The 18,036-nt window shown below is 33.4% G+C and overlaps 5 protein-coding genes across 5 annotated transcripts; 3 read left to right on the forward strand and 2 right to left on the reverse strand.

The window, feature by feature from the left end:
- Positions 1 to 183: 183 nt before the first annotated feature.
- Positions 184 to 3,558, reverse strand: PMC1 (calcium-transporting ATPase PMC1; the record flags this gene model as incomplete). Its single annotated transcript, XM_003685952.1, has 1 exon — positions 184 to 3,558. One exon carries the CDS (start codon positions 3,556 to 3,558, stop codon positions 184 to 186), a length of 3,375 nt encoding a protein of 1,124 aa, XP_003686000.1.
- A 486-nt stretch (positions 3,559 to 4,044) lies between these two features.
- SEN34 (tRNA splicing endonuclease subunit SEN34) lies at positions 4,045 to 4,770 on the forward strand (the record flags this gene model as incomplete). The annotated part of the gene is made up of 1 exon (XM_003685953.1): positions 4,045 to 4,770. One exon carries the CDS (start codon positions 4,045 to 4,047, stop codon positions 4,768 to 4,770), a length of 726 nt encoding a protein of 241 aa, XP_003686001.1.
- A 526-nt stretch (positions 4,771 to 5,296) lies between these two features.
- PUF4 (Puf4p) lies at positions 5,297 to 7,681 on the forward strand (the record flags this gene model as incomplete). Its single annotated transcript, XM_003685954.1, has 1 exon — positions 5,297 to 7,681. The coding sequence occupies one exon, from the start codon at positions 5,297 to 5,299 to the stop codon at positions 7,679 to 7,681; it is 2,385 nt and encodes a 794-aa protein (XP_003686002.1).
- A 191-nt stretch (positions 7,682 to 7,872) lies between these two features.
- On the reverse strand, positions 7,873 to 11,451 carry PDR1 (drug-responsive transcription factor PDR1; the record flags this gene model as incomplete). The annotated part of the gene is made up of 1 exon (XM_003685955.1): positions 7,873 to 11,451. The coding sequence occupies one exon, from the start codon at positions 11,449 to 11,451 to the stop codon at positions 7,873 to 7,875; it is 3,579 nt and encodes a 1,192-aa protein (XP_003686003.1).
- Positions 11,452 to 13,111: 1,660 nt separating this feature from the next.
- Positions 13,112 to 17,833, forward strand: MMS22 (Mms22p; the record flags this gene model as incomplete). The annotated part of the gene is made up of 1 exon (XM_003685956.1): positions 13,112 to 17,833. One exon carries the CDS (start codon positions 13,112 to 13,114, stop codon positions 17,831 to 17,833), a length of 4,722 nt encoding a protein of 1,573 aa, XP_003686004.1.
- Positions 17,834 to 18,036: the final 203 nt, after the last annotated feature.

Here is an 18,036-nt window from a genome sequence, read left to right on the forward strand (position 1 = left end):
ATATTATAAATGTCTTGAATGTGGTTTTATTCGCAACTATAACGAATATAGAATATTTAAATGGGTCATAATTGCATATCTCCAAATAAACAATCGAATACTGATGTAATCAGTTTCTTAATAAATAATTATATTAACCATTAAGTTTTTAACTTCTCTAAAATTATCTTGAGGTCATCTTCTTCAGTTAGTGCCATATGAAGTAGACTGCTCATTTTGCAATAAACTTTCTTCATCTTCACTTTTATCGTCATTTTCTTGGAACATCGTTAGGAATTCGAGGCCAATGACATATCTTATTTTCTCAACTACTCTTTCTGGGAATATTGTTATAATAACTTCGTCAGGACATAACCGTACTAAGATACCCATAGGTAAAGAGAGCATCCCGCAAAGTACGGCAGTAAACCACATTTCTTTCGTTTGAGCTTCAATTGAAAATGCAACACCACCAAATAACACTATTAGAATTTGAAGTATCCCTATTAAAAGTAAAATTGCGATGAAGTAGTAATTTCTGAATAAGTGTTGGAAAAAGTTCAAATTTGACAGAGTGCATCTACCTCTCCATGTAGTTATACCATCTGCTTCATCTAATTTTCTAGAAACGAGCAAAGTAAAAAATTGTAGCCAAACAAAAGTGTTGAAAGTTAAAGTATCTAATCTTTGTTGATCTTTACCCGAAACATCATCTTGATCACCATAGAATATAGCTTGTCCATTGAAATGTAAAATGAATGTAACAATTAATTGTAATATTGACTGAGCAATAATCATTTTCCAAGAGGAAAATGAAATCAAGGCTGCATCGCGACCTAATGGTTTTTTGTTCATAATATTTTCATCTGGTTTATCTGTAGCCAATGCTAATGCTGCCAGGGTATCCATAATCAGATTGACCCACAGTAATTGTACTGCAGTTAATACTGAATTTTCTTCTTGCGATAGAACCGCTGACACAAATGTCAAAACAACAGCTGTAATATTTACTGTTAATTGAAATTGAATAAATTTTTTAATAGAAAGCGAAACACATCTACCCCATTTAATTGCACTCACAATAGAAGCAAAATCATCAGTTGTAAGAATAATATCAGAAGCTTCACGTGCAACCTCTGTTCCTGCAATTCCCATGGAAAATCCAACATCAGCTAATTTTAATGCAGGCGCATCATTAGTACCATCACCAGTAACTGCGACAATTTCACCCATTGACTTTAATGTTCCAACCAAGATTCTCTTATCTTCTGGAGAGCATCTAGCCATTACTCTTAAATGAGGAAGTATTCTTCTACGTTCTTCATTTGACATTTTTCTGAATGTTGCACCTTCCATTGCATATTCTGGATTAGTAGCTTGTTCATCCGTTAAAATATTACAATTTCTTGCAATTGCTTTAGCCGTCATCAAATTATCACCAGTAACCATTCTAACGACTATACCGGAGTTTTGACATTGGAGAACAGATTGATCAACACCTTCACGCAAAGGGTCTTTAATACCAAAAATTCCATCCAATGTTAAGCCACAGCCGTTGGAATTCAGTCTACTGTCAATCAACTGCTTAAATATCAATTCAGGGCTTGCTTCTTTTGCATCTGGAGAATGTAATCTATCTACCAAGTCTTTTGGTGGCCATTTGGTTACATCATGAAAATCAACATGAGCTAATGAAATTGCCCTTAGAGCTTCATTTGCAAAAGTTTTAACTGTATTCGATATTTTTTTGGATGTTTTATCATCAATAGCGCAAGTGCTTCCATCTGCCAACGTTTCATGCGTACAGCATTTTAGTACAATTTCTGCGGCACCTTTGATATAAAACCTAAATAGTTGTTTGTTAGTTTTATCGTCATGAACCTTAATAACTATACCAGACCATTTTCTTGAACTTTCGAAAGATATTATTTGAGGAATACTTATGATAGTTGGAAATTTTGAACTTGGGTCATTACGAAGTGTCTGTAATTTCCCTAAACGATTTAAATTTAAATATTTTTTGGCAAATGTGAGGAGAGCCGTTTCAGTTTTTGATCCTATGAACATTTCTTTTGTATTCGTAGGAGCAACGTTGGGTTCATCATTTGTAGAATTTTTGTTTTTATTGAATGGATTTTCGGTAGATTGAGGGTCAATGTAGTCATTATTTTCAAATGCTGTAGAATTCAAAGTAATGTTAGCTATTAAATATCTTTCCAAAGTTTCAGAAAAGTCGTTTATATTTTTGACTGTCTCACCTCCAACAACAGCATCAGTCACGGTCATTATATTTTCTGTTAACGTACCTGTTTTATCTGAACAGATTGCTGTTGCGGAACCCATAGTTTCACAAGATTTCAGTACTCTAACCAGGTTACCTTCTTGTGTCATTCTTGTGGTAGCGAATGCTAATGCCAACGTGACAGCTAGCGGCAGACCTTCAGGAACAGCCACGACGATGATTGTGATTGCTGTGATAAATATATTTAAGAACTTATTACCCTTGGCAGTGGGAGGAAGATCACGGAAAAAACCATTCTTCGAGAATATTCCGTACAAGAATTTGAAGAATAGTACTAAAAACAATAACATTGCCACAATACAACCATATACAGAGATACGATCTGTCAACTTGCTTAAACGTTCCTGTAGAGGTGTTGTTTGCTCTTCATCTTCTTCAAAACCGTTTTCATTATCCTCTATCGAGTTAGTTCTGCTTGTTAAGGTTACCATTGTCCTACCGTAAACTGAGTTAACACCCACGGCTGTGACTAGTGCAGTACCTAGACCTGCTATAATTTTTGAACCTGATATTAGAATTGGATCAGGAAAATGCTTATCATCTACAACATTCGTTGACTTGCTCTTTGCAGTAGTAAAAAAATACGACAATGCCTGTTCTAATGGGAATTTTTTAATAGTATCACTCTCACCTGTTAAAGCACTTTCATCGACATCACACTCACCTGTGATCAAGATACAATCTGCGGGTAGAACATCCCCTGTTGCCAATTCAACGATGTCACCCACCACAAGGTCGTGATTTGGCAGCATCATTGCCGAACCATTGTTTCTAACTATCTTAATCCTCTTCCCGTTTTCCTTTTTCTGGTTCAATTTCATGAATTGTAATTCTTTCTGATAATCGTTAATCGCCGAGACAAAGACAACCACGACAACTGCCATCATGATAGCTACACCTTCAATCCAGTCGACTTTTGGAATCTTGTTTCCTTCAGGATCGTACTGAGGAGGTTGAAAGAAGTACTGGTAGAGCCCTAACAAAAAAGACACGACGGCTGCTGCACTCAGCAGCAACATAGTCTTATCGTTGAAAGCATCGTACACCAGTTGCCAAAAAGTCTTAGGAACATGTTCCGGGAGAGCGTTTCTTCCATACTTTTCAATTCTTGAACTAACGGAATCTGAGTCGATACCAGAAGTCTTATGCGTCGACAAACGCTCACATATTTCGCTTAAGCCATCCTTATTCTCGATCCCAAAAGATTCCACTAGCAGCTTGACTGACTTGGGACTGTAAAAACTCGAAAGTTGCTCAACACTTGGAGACTGATCCATCCTGTAGTAATATATATTGGAAAACCCAAAGCAATTTTTCTTTGGTCGAAAATAAACCCCAGAATTTTTACCAATAGAGTAGACCGTTGTGCGACTAAGTTAACCGATCCTCTCTTAAGCAACACTCGTCGACCTTCTCAACCCAACTACGAGACCAACAACCAAAAAACCTATCGATCGAAATAAGCTGATTGTTACTTTTAAATACTTTTGAGCTTGTCTTAACTTTAGGACCTTTGAACCTTTCGGTTTCCTGAATGTGGCTTAGAAGGTTGGCAGGCCTGTTAGGGAAAAGGCTGTACTCCTGTTATTTCATTCCTAAGGGTCACGTGCCACAGGCGTCTCTCGATGAGCAGAAGACAGGAAGTTCGACCAACTTTGCAGAGTTGTTCTTATATAAAGAGACGGGGGGTTCAGTGAAGTGGGGTTCTTCTACTTTCGCGGTTGGTTGCATGGCAGACTGTATGCTGGAGACCAACGTTTGCCATGCCCACGCTACAGGTGATCCATTACTTGCATGGTGGCTACAGTCTGCCACAGGTGTTCAGTGTCGAAGATGCAGCAGAGCTGCGAGAGAAACATGGGATCTACGGTATTCTATCGGGGACACTGCCGCTTAACGCCCAGCAGAACAGTTTCTTGTACTTGCCGTTGACATTGTCGCTTGAAGAGGCTTTTTTCCTCGTGAAGAACGGACATGCGAACCTCAGCGTCGTCGAATCTGCAACGAATGCTGCTGTCATTGCCCTCAAGAACCAGGACCTACAATCGCCGGTCGAAGGTAATTACGTGCTGACGCCAGATCAGTTTGGAGTGCGTCCTGAGACCCCCAAGGATACTGCTCTGCGATGGCTCTTGCACAATGCCGGCCAGGTTCAATTGTCGTACCCTCTGTATGAGAAACTGCGGAGTGTTGGGATCACTGTGCTTCCAGGAGCACGGTTCGGTTGCAAATATGTCGGCTACCCCGGCGACCCGCTTAGATACCATTCGCAGCACCTTGTGACAGAACCCCTACGCTACACTGACGACACAGTCAATCTGTTGCAGCTTGTGAACTTAACCAGACTCGGCACCATCGTCAAGAAGTCGGTCATAGTGTCCGGCGTCTTGGAGGCCCCAACGAAGCTCGAGCAGCCCCACAAGCAAAAACAAAAACAGAAATTCGACACAGTGAAGGTATTCACCATCGAATGGTGTGGTTTTGGCTGAACTATACAACTCAAGCCATCTTCCGATACACTCACACACATATACATTAGCACCTGCTCATCGTAGAAACGACGTCCTGGGTAACGCGATGAGCTGTCTCGCCCATAAAATTTTTTTAAACTTTTCAAAAACAGACACCTTTCACCATAATAAATAACAAATATACAAGATATAATTATAAATGTAGTTATAATTATAATGTCAGTTAGGTTCGAGGTTCGAATTGAATTGTGTTGTGGTTATCGATAGATCTCTATCGAACGAACGAACGAATACTGTGTTTTTCCCCGGTTCCCTCACCCAAATTACGTTAGATGAATTAGACATCATACATACTTCAATATTTTCCAAACTGTACACTATTTTTGTTTTTTTCTATTGTATATTAAAGTAATACTAATTGTACCATATTTTATTATCACTGTATATTAATTCATTTTACTCCCCCCCCCCCCTTCCCTTTCCCATTTTTTTCAAAGAACACTTATCCAGATCTTCGCACATATAATATACTACTAAACTAGCTATGTCTTTAGAAACTGTTGAAAAAGCTTCGACTCTACCTCCTGTAGACCCTGAAGTGATCAATTCTGCTTTGAATGAGTTACATTTAGATGGCGTAGATGTCGAATTACCTGCAGGGTTACCTTCAGGAAAACATGACATTAGCTTGAAAGATGACAAGATTAATAAAGTCTCAATGAAACAAAATGGTGGCGCTTCAAACAAGAGCAACAATATCAAAAATAAATATAAAAATAAATTCAAGTCGAAGAACTACAAGGAAGTTGACTATTCAATGAGCAACTTCATTCCCAATGCCGATGCAATAGACACGGCCAACCATGGATCTTTCCAGTTACAATCTGATTCAGGAATAAACGCAATGTTACAAAACAATGGTGCTAATAATTTCCCACCTTTATTCAGTCCACATCAGCACTCACAGATGATGAACATGAACATGAATATGAACATGAACATGAACATGAACATGAATATGAACGTCGGAATGAACATGAACTTTGTTCCATACAATCAAATGATGCCTCTACCACCGCACAATATGATGCCACAGAATGATAGTCATTTGACATTATTAGAAACTGAAACAGAAATAACTACTGCGTCTGGTGACGATATCGATATTCAAGTTAAAACGGATGTATCCAAAACTGTTAAAAGTAAAGGAAAATCAGAGATTGAAGATAATAATGCTGAGAATAATGAAAATAACGATGCTGAAGAAAATAATAAAGAGAATAATGATCATTCACTAAACGTTATTAATCAATCATCCTCTTTCCCTGCTTCTGCTTACCCTTATGGCGGCCCTCTATTGCAACCAAACCAAATGAATATGTCATTATCTGGAAATAGCTCAGCAGCAAACATCAATCATCCACCACATTTCAACTCATCATTCCCAGGTGGATATGGCTTTAATTCACCTTTCCAATCCTTTTCCCCGATTTTACACCATCCACATTCACCAGTTCCACCAAATTTGGCAATGAACCCTTCATTATCATTAAACCCAGATATTTCACCAGAACCATTACCTCTTGGTACTCACGATGGTACTGCAATAACTAGTGGCAGTATGGTTAATGAACCATCCGGAAATGAAGCTAATACTTCAAGTCCGTCTGAATTTTCCCAATTTCATAATGGTACTCCTGTTCCATGGATGTATGGTGCTCATCCATTTGGGCCAATGGTTCCTCATCCACATTCTATGCCTCATCATCCTCATATAATGAATAATCGTAACAACGGTAATTATAGCAATAACACCAATGGATACAATAAAGATGATAACAAAGTGAATTATGTTAGAAACAGAAATGGTAATCAAATGAAAAACCAATATGGCGGATATGTACAACGCAAATATGACGATTCACTCATTTACAATGATGCAACCTTGGATCAATTCATCGGATCTATCTATTCTTTATGTAAAGATCAGCATGGATGTCGTTTCTTACAAAAACAATTAGATTTAGTCGGCGAACAGGCTGCTAACACGATTTTTGAAGAAATAAAAAACCATTGTATAGAGTTAATGACCGATTCTTTTGGCAACTATTTAATTCAAAAGTTATTAGAGAGAATTACTTTGGAACAGAGATTAATAATTATTAACATTTCTGCTCCATACTTCATCGATATCGCTCTCAACCCTCATGGAACAAGAGCTTTACAAAAGTTAGTAGAATGCATCAAAACAGATGAAGAAGCTAAAATCATTGTAGATTCATTAAAGCCATCAATTGTTGAGTTAAGTAAAGATTTAAATGGTAACCATGTGGTTCAGAAAATTTTACAACAATTCAAGCCTGAATTCATCCAATTCATATTTGAAGCAGCTTGCCAAAATTGTATCGAAATTGCTACTCATAGACATGGTTGTTGTGTTTTGCAACGTTGTTTAGATAGCGGCACTACTACCCAATGCGAATCTTTATGCGAACAGTTATTAATCAACATTGATCGTCTATCTTTCAACCCTTTTGGTAATTATGTTATCCAATACGTTATCACTAAAGAAGTTGAGACAGGGAACTATAACTATTCTTATAAATATATCAATATTTTGAAACACAAAATCAAGGATCTCTCATTGCATAAATTTGGATCAAACGTTGTCGAAAAGTTATTACGTACTCCTGTATTATCTGAAACTATTATATTAGAATTATTGAAAAAAGGTGGTAAAAATGAAATTGAAATTTTATTAAACGATAGCTATGGTAACTATGTTTTACAAACAGCTCTAGATGTTACTCATGAAAGTAACGAGGCATTATATAAAAAATTATATGATATCGTAACACCATTATTAGTGGGACCTATTAGAAATACACCACATGGTAGAAGAATTATGAATAAGCTAAATTTAGAATAGATAAAAACATAATATTAAGAGACGAAATCTCCTTTTTTGAAAACTAGTTCCTTCAAATTATAATTGATTTGATATCCTTTTACATTTATATAATATATAATAACTTTTTAATAAATCAACATGCAGCATTTATAATAAAAAAACATTATTATTGAATAGTAATTATCTAATTGATTTAGAATTGATATGCTTTATTGGATTGGATACAAATCTTTCCAAAATGTATTGTATAAGTCATTCAGATCACCATCATTTATAAACTCATCCAACGTACCTAAATTATAACCGTCTATCATGTTATTTTCTTTTGTTGGCGTTAGTTCGTTAAGTAAATTTGCTTGTGCAAAAGAAGATAAGGATGTATGACTACTGCCTGGATCAATTTTAGGATTATTATTATTATTGTTGATACTATTATTGCTATTATTGTTATTGATATTATTATTATTATCAATCAGCGTTTCGATAGAGTAGTTATTCTGTTCATGTGCCTGTGGCAATCCCCCTGCAGAAATTTTATTATTTTCAATAAAACCTGCATTATACTGATAAGATGAATTCCCTTCAGAACTGAATTTTGATATTGTTTTAGAATTATTATTAAAAGTTGAAAACAATTCCCCACTGTTGTTATCAGGAAACGTAGGAAATCTATCTTCTGGTTTTGAATTTAATATGTCGTTGATAAGCAGGTCCAGTTTCCTTAGTTCATTTGTTTTGATCTTTCTAGATTTACCAGTAGATTTAGATAGTTTACTTTCTGGGTTTCCATTCTTTCTTTCATTTTCCGTGCAATGTGCTGTTTTTAAATTATCTGACCTTGGATTCGTACTTTTAGAGGCATATCTTTTGTCGTTAGTACTATTATTCAATATTGCATTCTTTGTATCTCTTAAAATATCTTTTACTCTTAAATGGAACCCTGACTCTTTACCGAACGACATTATGTTTTCGTATATCAATGAATTAGGATCCATGACAGCATGCAACGAAAAATGCAATTCCTTCTTAGAAACTTTCACAACTTCATCTATGAATTCTGATTCCGATAAATCATTAAAGTCAATGTAAATTGTTATAATAATGTTGGTAAGAACAGCAAGGAAACCTGTAATTCTATTAAAATCCTTAACAGGTTTTGTATTATTCACAGATTTAACTTTCAGAACCTTCCTAAATAATATAGCAACGAATGACCTAGAAATTAATTCTAGCATATCAAGTATAGTATCCATTGTTATGAAACTGAAGACCTTATTGGAGATAAGAACTAAATATGAGATTAGGTAAGTCTTTGAGCATATTTTGCTCTTAAATAGCCTTCTGTCTTTCTGAATTAATTTGTTCATCTTCATCAAAAGGTTTACACCCAATTCAGAATATGTTTCATCCTGTTTCTTTAATTCTAGTCCTATATTTTGTGTTGAAAATCTTGACAAAAGATTTTTTGTAGCATTTATAATATTAATATACATAAAATAGTATCTGAAAACAAATTCAGAAAGGTCGCGAAATTCTTTAACAGTCAACTTTTTATTACAACGATCTTCTTCATCGGATGACAGAGTATCAAACAGATATTTCAACTGTTCTTTAACAATCTCAAGTTTGGAAACAGCATGATTCAATTCATTATAGATTTCACCTATCAAATTAATTTTCAAATATGGAGGTAATGAATAATTTCTAATCGAAGTATATCTTTCTCCATATAATACCCTGGAAGAGTAATCTGACATAATGAACATTAAAGAAAAATTACCGTAGTCAACCAAGTATTCTATTGACTTATCACTAAAGTTATCATTCAATGTATCAATGTTTTCTATATTAGCTAGAAAATCAGTGATGTTCAGAAGGCCAATATCAGTAAAAGGTTTAGGAAGAACACAGTTTACTTTAGAATCATCGATTGAAGAAAGATGATTATGTTCTACTACGACAAACTTTTCGATAAGATACAGTTTCCACCAAACATTTCTACGTCTCTCAGCTGCTTCCTCTGACATACCTGTATAATATTCCCATCTCGATAGACCCATTTTTGAAGCATAACCAATAGCTACTTCAAGGACTTTTTCACATCCGTAAAATTCTTCTAGATATAATTGTTTGTCCAGTAAAGATATAAGTGCTTCTAAATAATCCAAAGATTTGTAATCATCAAAATGATATAATGTTGCATTATAGTAATAATAAATTAGTGCTAAAAGTAGTTCTTCTTGCCTGCAAAATCTCGTATAGGTGTCTAAAGTTGCTTCTGAAAACAAGTCATTTATGTTATCAAATATATTGGTCTGATCTTGGTAATTTTCTCGCATAACACCTTCTAACCATATCCATTTTTTTGGGTTGCTATTATTAGATATGAAATCCTGGAAACTGAGAATATGAATATCAAAAATTTTCGAGATTAAGGAAAACATATGAAAAGGTTTGTCTGCATTTACAAGTAGCTGCTCTGTAGTTATACCATTGGTTATATTATGAAGTAAAGGCTGTGGCAATTCTTTTATTAAAGATAGTAGCATCTCTTTACTATTATTCGAATAAGGTGTACTGTTATAAGGTAAGCTAGGAGAAGTATTCACTTCGGACGAGGAATCCTTTCTTGCTTTGTTTTCAATGTAATACTCTAATGGATTACTTATCGAGACACAGCTCTGGACCACATGGTCAACACAAGTATCAAAAAATCGTAAGAAGAGGTATATAGTTTTCTTCAATTGAATCTGTGAAGACTTTTCTGTTTTTCTATACTTATTTGTTAACATTTTATATTGAAAAAAAGACCCAATGCCTCTAAAAGAAAAAAATGAAAACATCGAGTATAGACCAAATATTTCATCAACCAACGGATAATTATTAAGAGAGAAAACTTGTCTATTGGCTAACATCTGAAGATGTTCTTGATTAATATTTTTTTCTTCTTCATTAGTTAAATGAAGCTTATATTTTAATACTGAGTTCATACATCCCATACTTTCGAATCCATCCTTGCTAATTCTATCACTATTATAGCACGCTACGATCGAAGTTAAATAAGAGAATGCAGAGTATTTATTTTTCAGCATAATTGTTTCTAGTGACTCACCTCCCTTTTCATTTTTAAAACTTTTAAACTTAACGATATCAAGTTTAGGAATATAATTTTTGCTTATATTTTTGAGCTCTATATTGATATTATCTATGGCATTTGTCATATTCTTTTTTGTCTCCATATCAGTGGCCCTGTTATTCAGTGAAACTAAAGTCTTTAAAGTTACCTGTAGCTCCAATAGTTTTCTCTGTATGTCGGTATCATCATGAAAATATCCATAATCCTCTTCATTAACATTTATATTTTCTAGGGTTTGTAAAGGTACAGGTAAAACGACCTCATCTATATCTTGTCTATAAATTAATTCCGATTCATTTACTTCTGCTATAATATTATCAGAATTCAACTCTTTATTAAATGCATCCTTTCTTAAACTTTTTATCGTTTTTTTTTGAATACCGTCATTTGGAGAAGTGGTATTCTGAGGCTTCTTGACTTTATTCTTTTTAATGGTATTTGCTCTTCCAAGCTTATCAGTTTGGCTATTTGAATCCGGTATGCTATAGATACACTCACATTCGTAAGTAGTGCAATTAGAACATGGATTTATCCCATTACATTTAATTTTTCTTCTTCTGCAACTTTGACAAGCTTTACTGACTTTATTCCTTTGTTTCTTTGCAGTATTAGACAGCTGTGAACTGGAGCTGGTATGGGAGCTAGAATCCATGATTTTTTCTATGGGTTCATGTATTTTTATAATAGATCAACAGTTTTCGGATGCCTTCTCTATAATGGAGGAACCAATATTAATATATCTACTTCTTTTAGTATGCATACACATCTAAATTTTGTGTAAGTCAACAAATAAAAAACTATCCTAATCAAAAATGTAGCCTGCACTGGATAAAATTTTTTTCAATCGTAACAGATGTACTGAAATATTTATGTAACTAATCAATAAAGTTCTGTTAATGTTTTTATATTTTAATTTTTTTACCGTTCTTTATATGCCATAAAATCTCTGTCATCAATTTTCACATGCTTAGACAATTTGTATCTATGCTTCTTTTCCAACTATTCCTTTCACATCTAATACTGTCAAATTTAATTCCGTGTATTTAAACAATGCCCCGTTTTGCGTGTATCAAAATAAGCATTTCTGCTAAAGAAAAGGAACAAACAATAAAAACATAATGGTTTTAACATCAAATGCCAGCAGTTCACGTTCGCACGTTGCTATATTGATCTTGCCATACTTTGAATATGGATTATTTGATGTTGGATAGATGAGAGGAGTATTGTAATTATCTTGTTCTTGAAGAGCAATGCAGTATTTACTGTCTTGAGGCAACCTCATACAATTGATACATATATATATATATATATATATATATATATATAGATGCTACTGTTCGAAAATAACCGACTCAAACCCATCGATTACATGCGGAAATAGTTAATAGTAAACGCAAAGTTGGGAAAGATTTGCTTTATTTTTTATCTTTTTGTTCCATTTATATATACATTTTTGATTCTGACCTGAGCGGCTAATTATCTTTTCTCCTTTATAAAGTAAACTCTATATACTCACAGTATTAGAACATATGCTGAATATATTTATATTCATGGTGTCTTTTACAGTCAATAAAGCTGGATATATTATAAAGATATGTTGGCAGGAGTTGCTGTCTCTATATGGCGTAGATTGCGCAAGATCTTACGAAGTTTGGCCAGGTTTCTGGAGATGTGAGAAATAAGTGAACTATCAGTATTGGTTAATATTCCGCAATATTATAGTCGACGACATGTCATCGAATTGCAAATAGTACTGAAACGTTTGCATTCGACCATTCAGAGGAACCAATAACTACTTTAAACACAAGATTATGGGAGCACCATCTTTTGGAGGTCCTGTTCAGGATTTTAAGTGCAACGGTTACTCATAATGGTGATTTCTGTACCTCCCACAAGGTTGACGCTATTTCTTAAATGTCATGATTTTATTTAGAATCAAGGTGGTGTTCATCGGGGGATGGGATGTAAATGTATACATATATGTGTGTGCTTCCAACTTGTGGTTTTATGTTCAACTGGCGTATAAGCTCCAGTGCAGATAATGAAATATAATGCCGGTTGAAAAAAAACACACGCCAAAATTGAAAAATTGTGTATGTTTTACATGAGAAGAAGAATATAAATTAATAATTACGGTCCTATCTTATTATTAACGACGGTTATTAATGGTTAACGTTGCATTATTAAGTTATCTAAGCTTTATTTACCAAGCAACTTCTGTAATTTACATAAAGATTGATACCATCAATTATTTTTATTTCTGAATATCTCCATATTTTAATGATTAGAGAGAAAAACCATCAAATTATCTCATGAATTCAGATGATGATACATTTCCAGTGGTGATTCCTGACTCAGATACTGATTACAATGAGTGCGCTCGATACATAATTTATAAACCGGTGCTCGAGTCTTCATCTTCAGAGAGTGCTGATTCTGAAAAAAGTGATTCAGACAGTGATATTGGATTTGATACATTTTATATCAACGATTCTATACATAATCCTAGGAATGAAATATTTCAAGATTCACAAAACTTTTGTTCTGAAGAGATTAATAAACAAAGTTCTATAGCAAATTCCAATCCAATAGTCACTCCGACAGGAAACATTCTTCAATTATCTACACCACTATCAGATCAAAAAGTCGATGAGCAACATTCAAGTAACACATCTAATATTAGCGACATCTATAATTCTTTTGGATTGAGAAGAAGATTAAGGACTAGAAAAGCAATCCAAAAGATGCCATATAGTTTAGATCGGTTAAAACATAGACAACTTTTACAAGGCTATGATGTGTCAAATTTTGATTTTATTTCAGATAAAGTTAAATTACCTTCTCATCCGGTAGATGCAAACTCACAAGAAAAGTTTATGGAAAACATTAATCCTAATAGTGATATTGATACCGACGATGCAATGTTTACAGAAAACATATATAACTTAGACTCCGATCCAGGCTCTAACTCCGATTCTAGTGAATCAACCGATGTTAATGAAAAAAACATCATAAAAGCAAACGATAATGAACAGATTGAAACTCAAGAGGATATACCCAACAAATATCTGAATAAATCAAATGATCTCATGAGAGTGCATGAGGAAGTAATAGAGATAGAAGCAGAAGAAGAGAATGAAGAAAGTGAAGCAGATAAAGAAGAGCAGGAAGAAGAACATATCATATTCAGAGGAAGAAACATCGACATAAGAAAAGGATTTAGAGGAATTTTACCTAAAATTGCATGGGACAAGTCGCTTAAAGAAAAGAGAAGTGCTGTCAAAAGAAAAAAAACAGTATTAAATGGAACTTATAAAGGTCTTGCGAAGAAAAAAAAAATCAAGCAAGGAAATACAAATGATGATATTGGATTGTTGAATGAGTTAATAGCCCCCGATAATGATACTCATCATAACAGTAATGGCATATTAGAAGATTTAATTGGATTACGAAATGAGAATATTGCCGAGGAAACTGAACAATTCCATTTCAAAGAAACTATTGGCAACATTTCACAATTTGAAAGATATATGGATGACAAGTATGCTGATCTTTATTTGTCTGATGAGGAAGACTCCAACAATGATGTCCATATAGTCACATATGAGGTTAATAAAAACAAAGATATTAAAAATATAAAATTTGAAACAGCAACAAGCCAGAAAACACATTCGTTTATAAATAAGGAAAATTCTATAGATACAGGAAACAATTTTTTACCAAATGCCACATCTTTTAATGGGCTTGCTGAAGAAACAAACAAGGGGACTCTAGATTTCATGCTATCAAAGCAGTCAAAACAGTTAAAAAACAATACAAAACAATCTGAAAAGAAAGGCAGTATTAGAAGTTTGAAATCTTATTTGCATAGACATCAAAATTCTAGGACGAAATCATTTCGCAAGGGTGTTAATAAATCATCTATTAAATATTTAAAATTAAACACAAGAGATATTAAGACAAATAGTTTCCATAAAATGCAAAATGCAACGTCAACAGAAGACATCGGAAAAACCAAACTCGAAACATATAGAAGTTCAAATAAATCAACAATAGAAACTGAAAAATCAGGTTTTGAGGAAAGAAAAGCAAGTGAAAATGTATCTGAAACTTTATCCAAAAAATTGAAGAACCAGACTAAAAATAATTATTTTGGTTTGAATGCTGGAAATAATGATGTCAATTTCAGAAAAGGAAACACATTTTCAACTGTATTAGAGACATTAGGTAATAAGTATGCTATTAGGAAGCGTAATAAAATAGGAACTCATATAACCGAATTGGCTGATTTAAGTGCGAATTCTGAAAGTCACTTAAAACAGAAAAAGCTTAAAGTAGTCGACGCTTTATTTTATAGGAAACAAATTAACATAAATGAAGTTGAGAAAATAATGATATCGAATAAAACGTTTATATTATCTAAACTGGATTTAAGCAAACTTCCTTCAGTTTTGACGAACATATTTTTAGAAATTACTGAACATGGCGTTGTTGATACGGAGTTAATTACGATATGCCACCAGCTAACTGAGTTTTTGTATTTTCTAAACCAGCCAAGTTTATACCATATTATTGAAGATTTCCACAAAAGGTTCAGGGATAAAGTGGCTACTATGGGAATTCGAACAAAACCTATTCATTTTTATCAAATTATGATCTGTCAACTTATGTTTTTTGAAATATCTAAATATGCCGATATCTCATCCACATTCATAAGTGAGATATATTCAAAAATTTTAGATCATATTTCATCATTCTTCTCATTACTGTCTAAATGTTATATACCAGAGTTTGATAAAAATTCTGTATACCTGCTTGAATCATACAATATTTTGGTTTTAATTGTTACTCAATTGGGAAAAGAGAAGGAATTATGGAATAGATTTGTCGCACATCATTTTAAACCCGATATCTGTTTTCTAATATTAAATCTCTTCCCAACAGAAACAGCTTACTGGCCCATAATGCAAATAGAAAATTCCTATTTATCTTTGTCAGAAGCCTTCAAGTTTACTAAGTTTTCTATTCAGCATTCAAATTGGAAGCTCTCATCGAGTTTAATTCTATTTTTCAACGGTATTTACAAGAAAAGAAGATTCCAAGACTTTGAAAAAGAGTCTGCATTGTCCTTCAAAAGTCAAGTTATCTCAAATTTCGAGAATGTGCCAAGCAATTCATCACTTTTTAATACCTATTTATATTTGTTATATCAATCTGAGCTATCAGATTCAGACATCGAAAAAATCATGCCATTAGGTGAAGTGTCATGTACGGATCCCTATTCTATTCTCGTTAATAGAATCAATTTATTACTGGTGTTATCTAAAAAGTCAACTTGGAATCTTGAAAAGAGATTTGATGTTATTTTGAAGTCAATTATTTTTGATCCCAAAATTGGAACATTAGAGACACGAGACTTACAGAGAATAACGACTTTGGTTTTAAATGCACAGGTGAATATGTTTGAGAACAATCGGAATAAGAATATGTCTTATAAATCCAAAGTCATTGCAGACATTTACGATACTTTAATTCATGATAATAAAGCTTTATGGAGTATTTGGTACCATTATCTAAAAGAAGTAACTGAAATAATGAAACAATGTTCAACCACTGACCTCAACATGCTAAAAAATTTGTACCGATATTTGGCTAAATCAATCACAATTTTCGACATGTTTCCTCAATCAGTGATAGTTGTCAATTTGTTAATATCTAATTTAAGTCAACTTGGAGCGAAATGGACCAAGAACCGACTACTACCAACCATAAAAGATGTCCTAAAAGATAATAGGTATTGGATAGATGCATTCTGTAAAATAGGAAGTTATTTGATTAAAAGTGGTGATATATCATGGTGGAGTTTGTTGGTATACACCGACATGGATCACTCATTAGACGATAAAATATACTTCTTTAACAAAGTTCTACTAATGTGCGATAATCGATCATTTGGCATGATCAAACAATACATGTATGGAATAATTATTGAATTAATATTTACAAAAAGTGATGAACTTTTTGAAAACTTTATTAATAATTTATTAAAACGAGAAAATGCAGTGGAATATTTATACATTGATAGCAGCCCTGAGAACCAAAAACTTCAGGCCTGCAAAAGATTATTTGCCGTTTTAGCCGAATGTCCTGACAATACATTACTTGATCGACTAATCAGAACCATCCAGGATCGTCACTTGGATAATTCACTCCCTCATGAATCTGTATTTTCCTTGATCAGCTTCCTGAATTCTAAATACATTGATTCAATTAAACATAATAATATCTTCATCATTTTAAAAAGAGAATTGGGAATATCTGACGTAGAATTTGAAAAAAGTTCCTTTAGAGATACTATCAAAAATTTCACCAATATTAATGACCGGGCTGAGTTTATAGAAAATTGTTTAGTCGAATCTCTTTCGGTACAAGGTGAGGCAATAATGCTCTCAGAGAAACTGATTTCTTTGTTCAATTCCAATATGCACATGAATACTATAGGAATGTTTTCGGATTTAGTAAAATGTCATATTTTAAGTAACTCCATTAAACAAAATACTTTTATGCTGGCAATAACAGGATTTTTATTACAGATTCTTAATTCACATATTGAAAATATATTTGGTCAACTTTCTAGTGAAGAATTTACAAATATACATGGAATGTTGCTGTCCCTCTGCAAGTCATTCTCTTTTACCGACTCAAATGTTGATGATTATTTAAATGTAATAATAGAAGAGACTTCACGATTATTTATAAGCTCTTTACAAATTTCTGAAGGGTTTAAAGAATATAATCTCATCTGCAAACTTGGAAGAGGCTTTTTATATAATGAGACTTTGTCAAGAGAAATATTGGATGACAAATCAAGTGAAATCTTTGATGTCATACCAATTGAAATGCAACAAAAAATTCAACAAGTCATCCAAAGGAACAAAAATAATTACAATAACGACAGCTTTTATAAACCAACAGTAGAAATTGCATACTCTTCTCATTTAAGAGAATTGTTACCACAAAGTCATAATACATAGATAGAACAAAAAGTATCTAACTTTTTTTGTTCATTTACATTCTGTAATCAGAACCAAACTGCATCATGATGTTTTGAAGTGAAATATCAACATTTAGCTTATTGTGAATACACAAACATATACTAAGCATATTTATACAAATTAATATTGCATTCAAGAAATAATAAAGCATTCGAAGTAATTTTATATACATTTGAAACATT

This window comes from Tetrapisispora phaffii, chromosome 6 (genome assembly GCF_000236905.1).
Source record: "Tetrapisispora phaffii CBS 4417 chromosome 6, complete genome".
NCBI classification, from domain to species: Eukaryota; Fungi; Ascomycota; class Saccharomycetes; order Saccharomycetales; family Saccharomycetaceae; genus Tetrapisispora; species Tetrapisispora phaffii.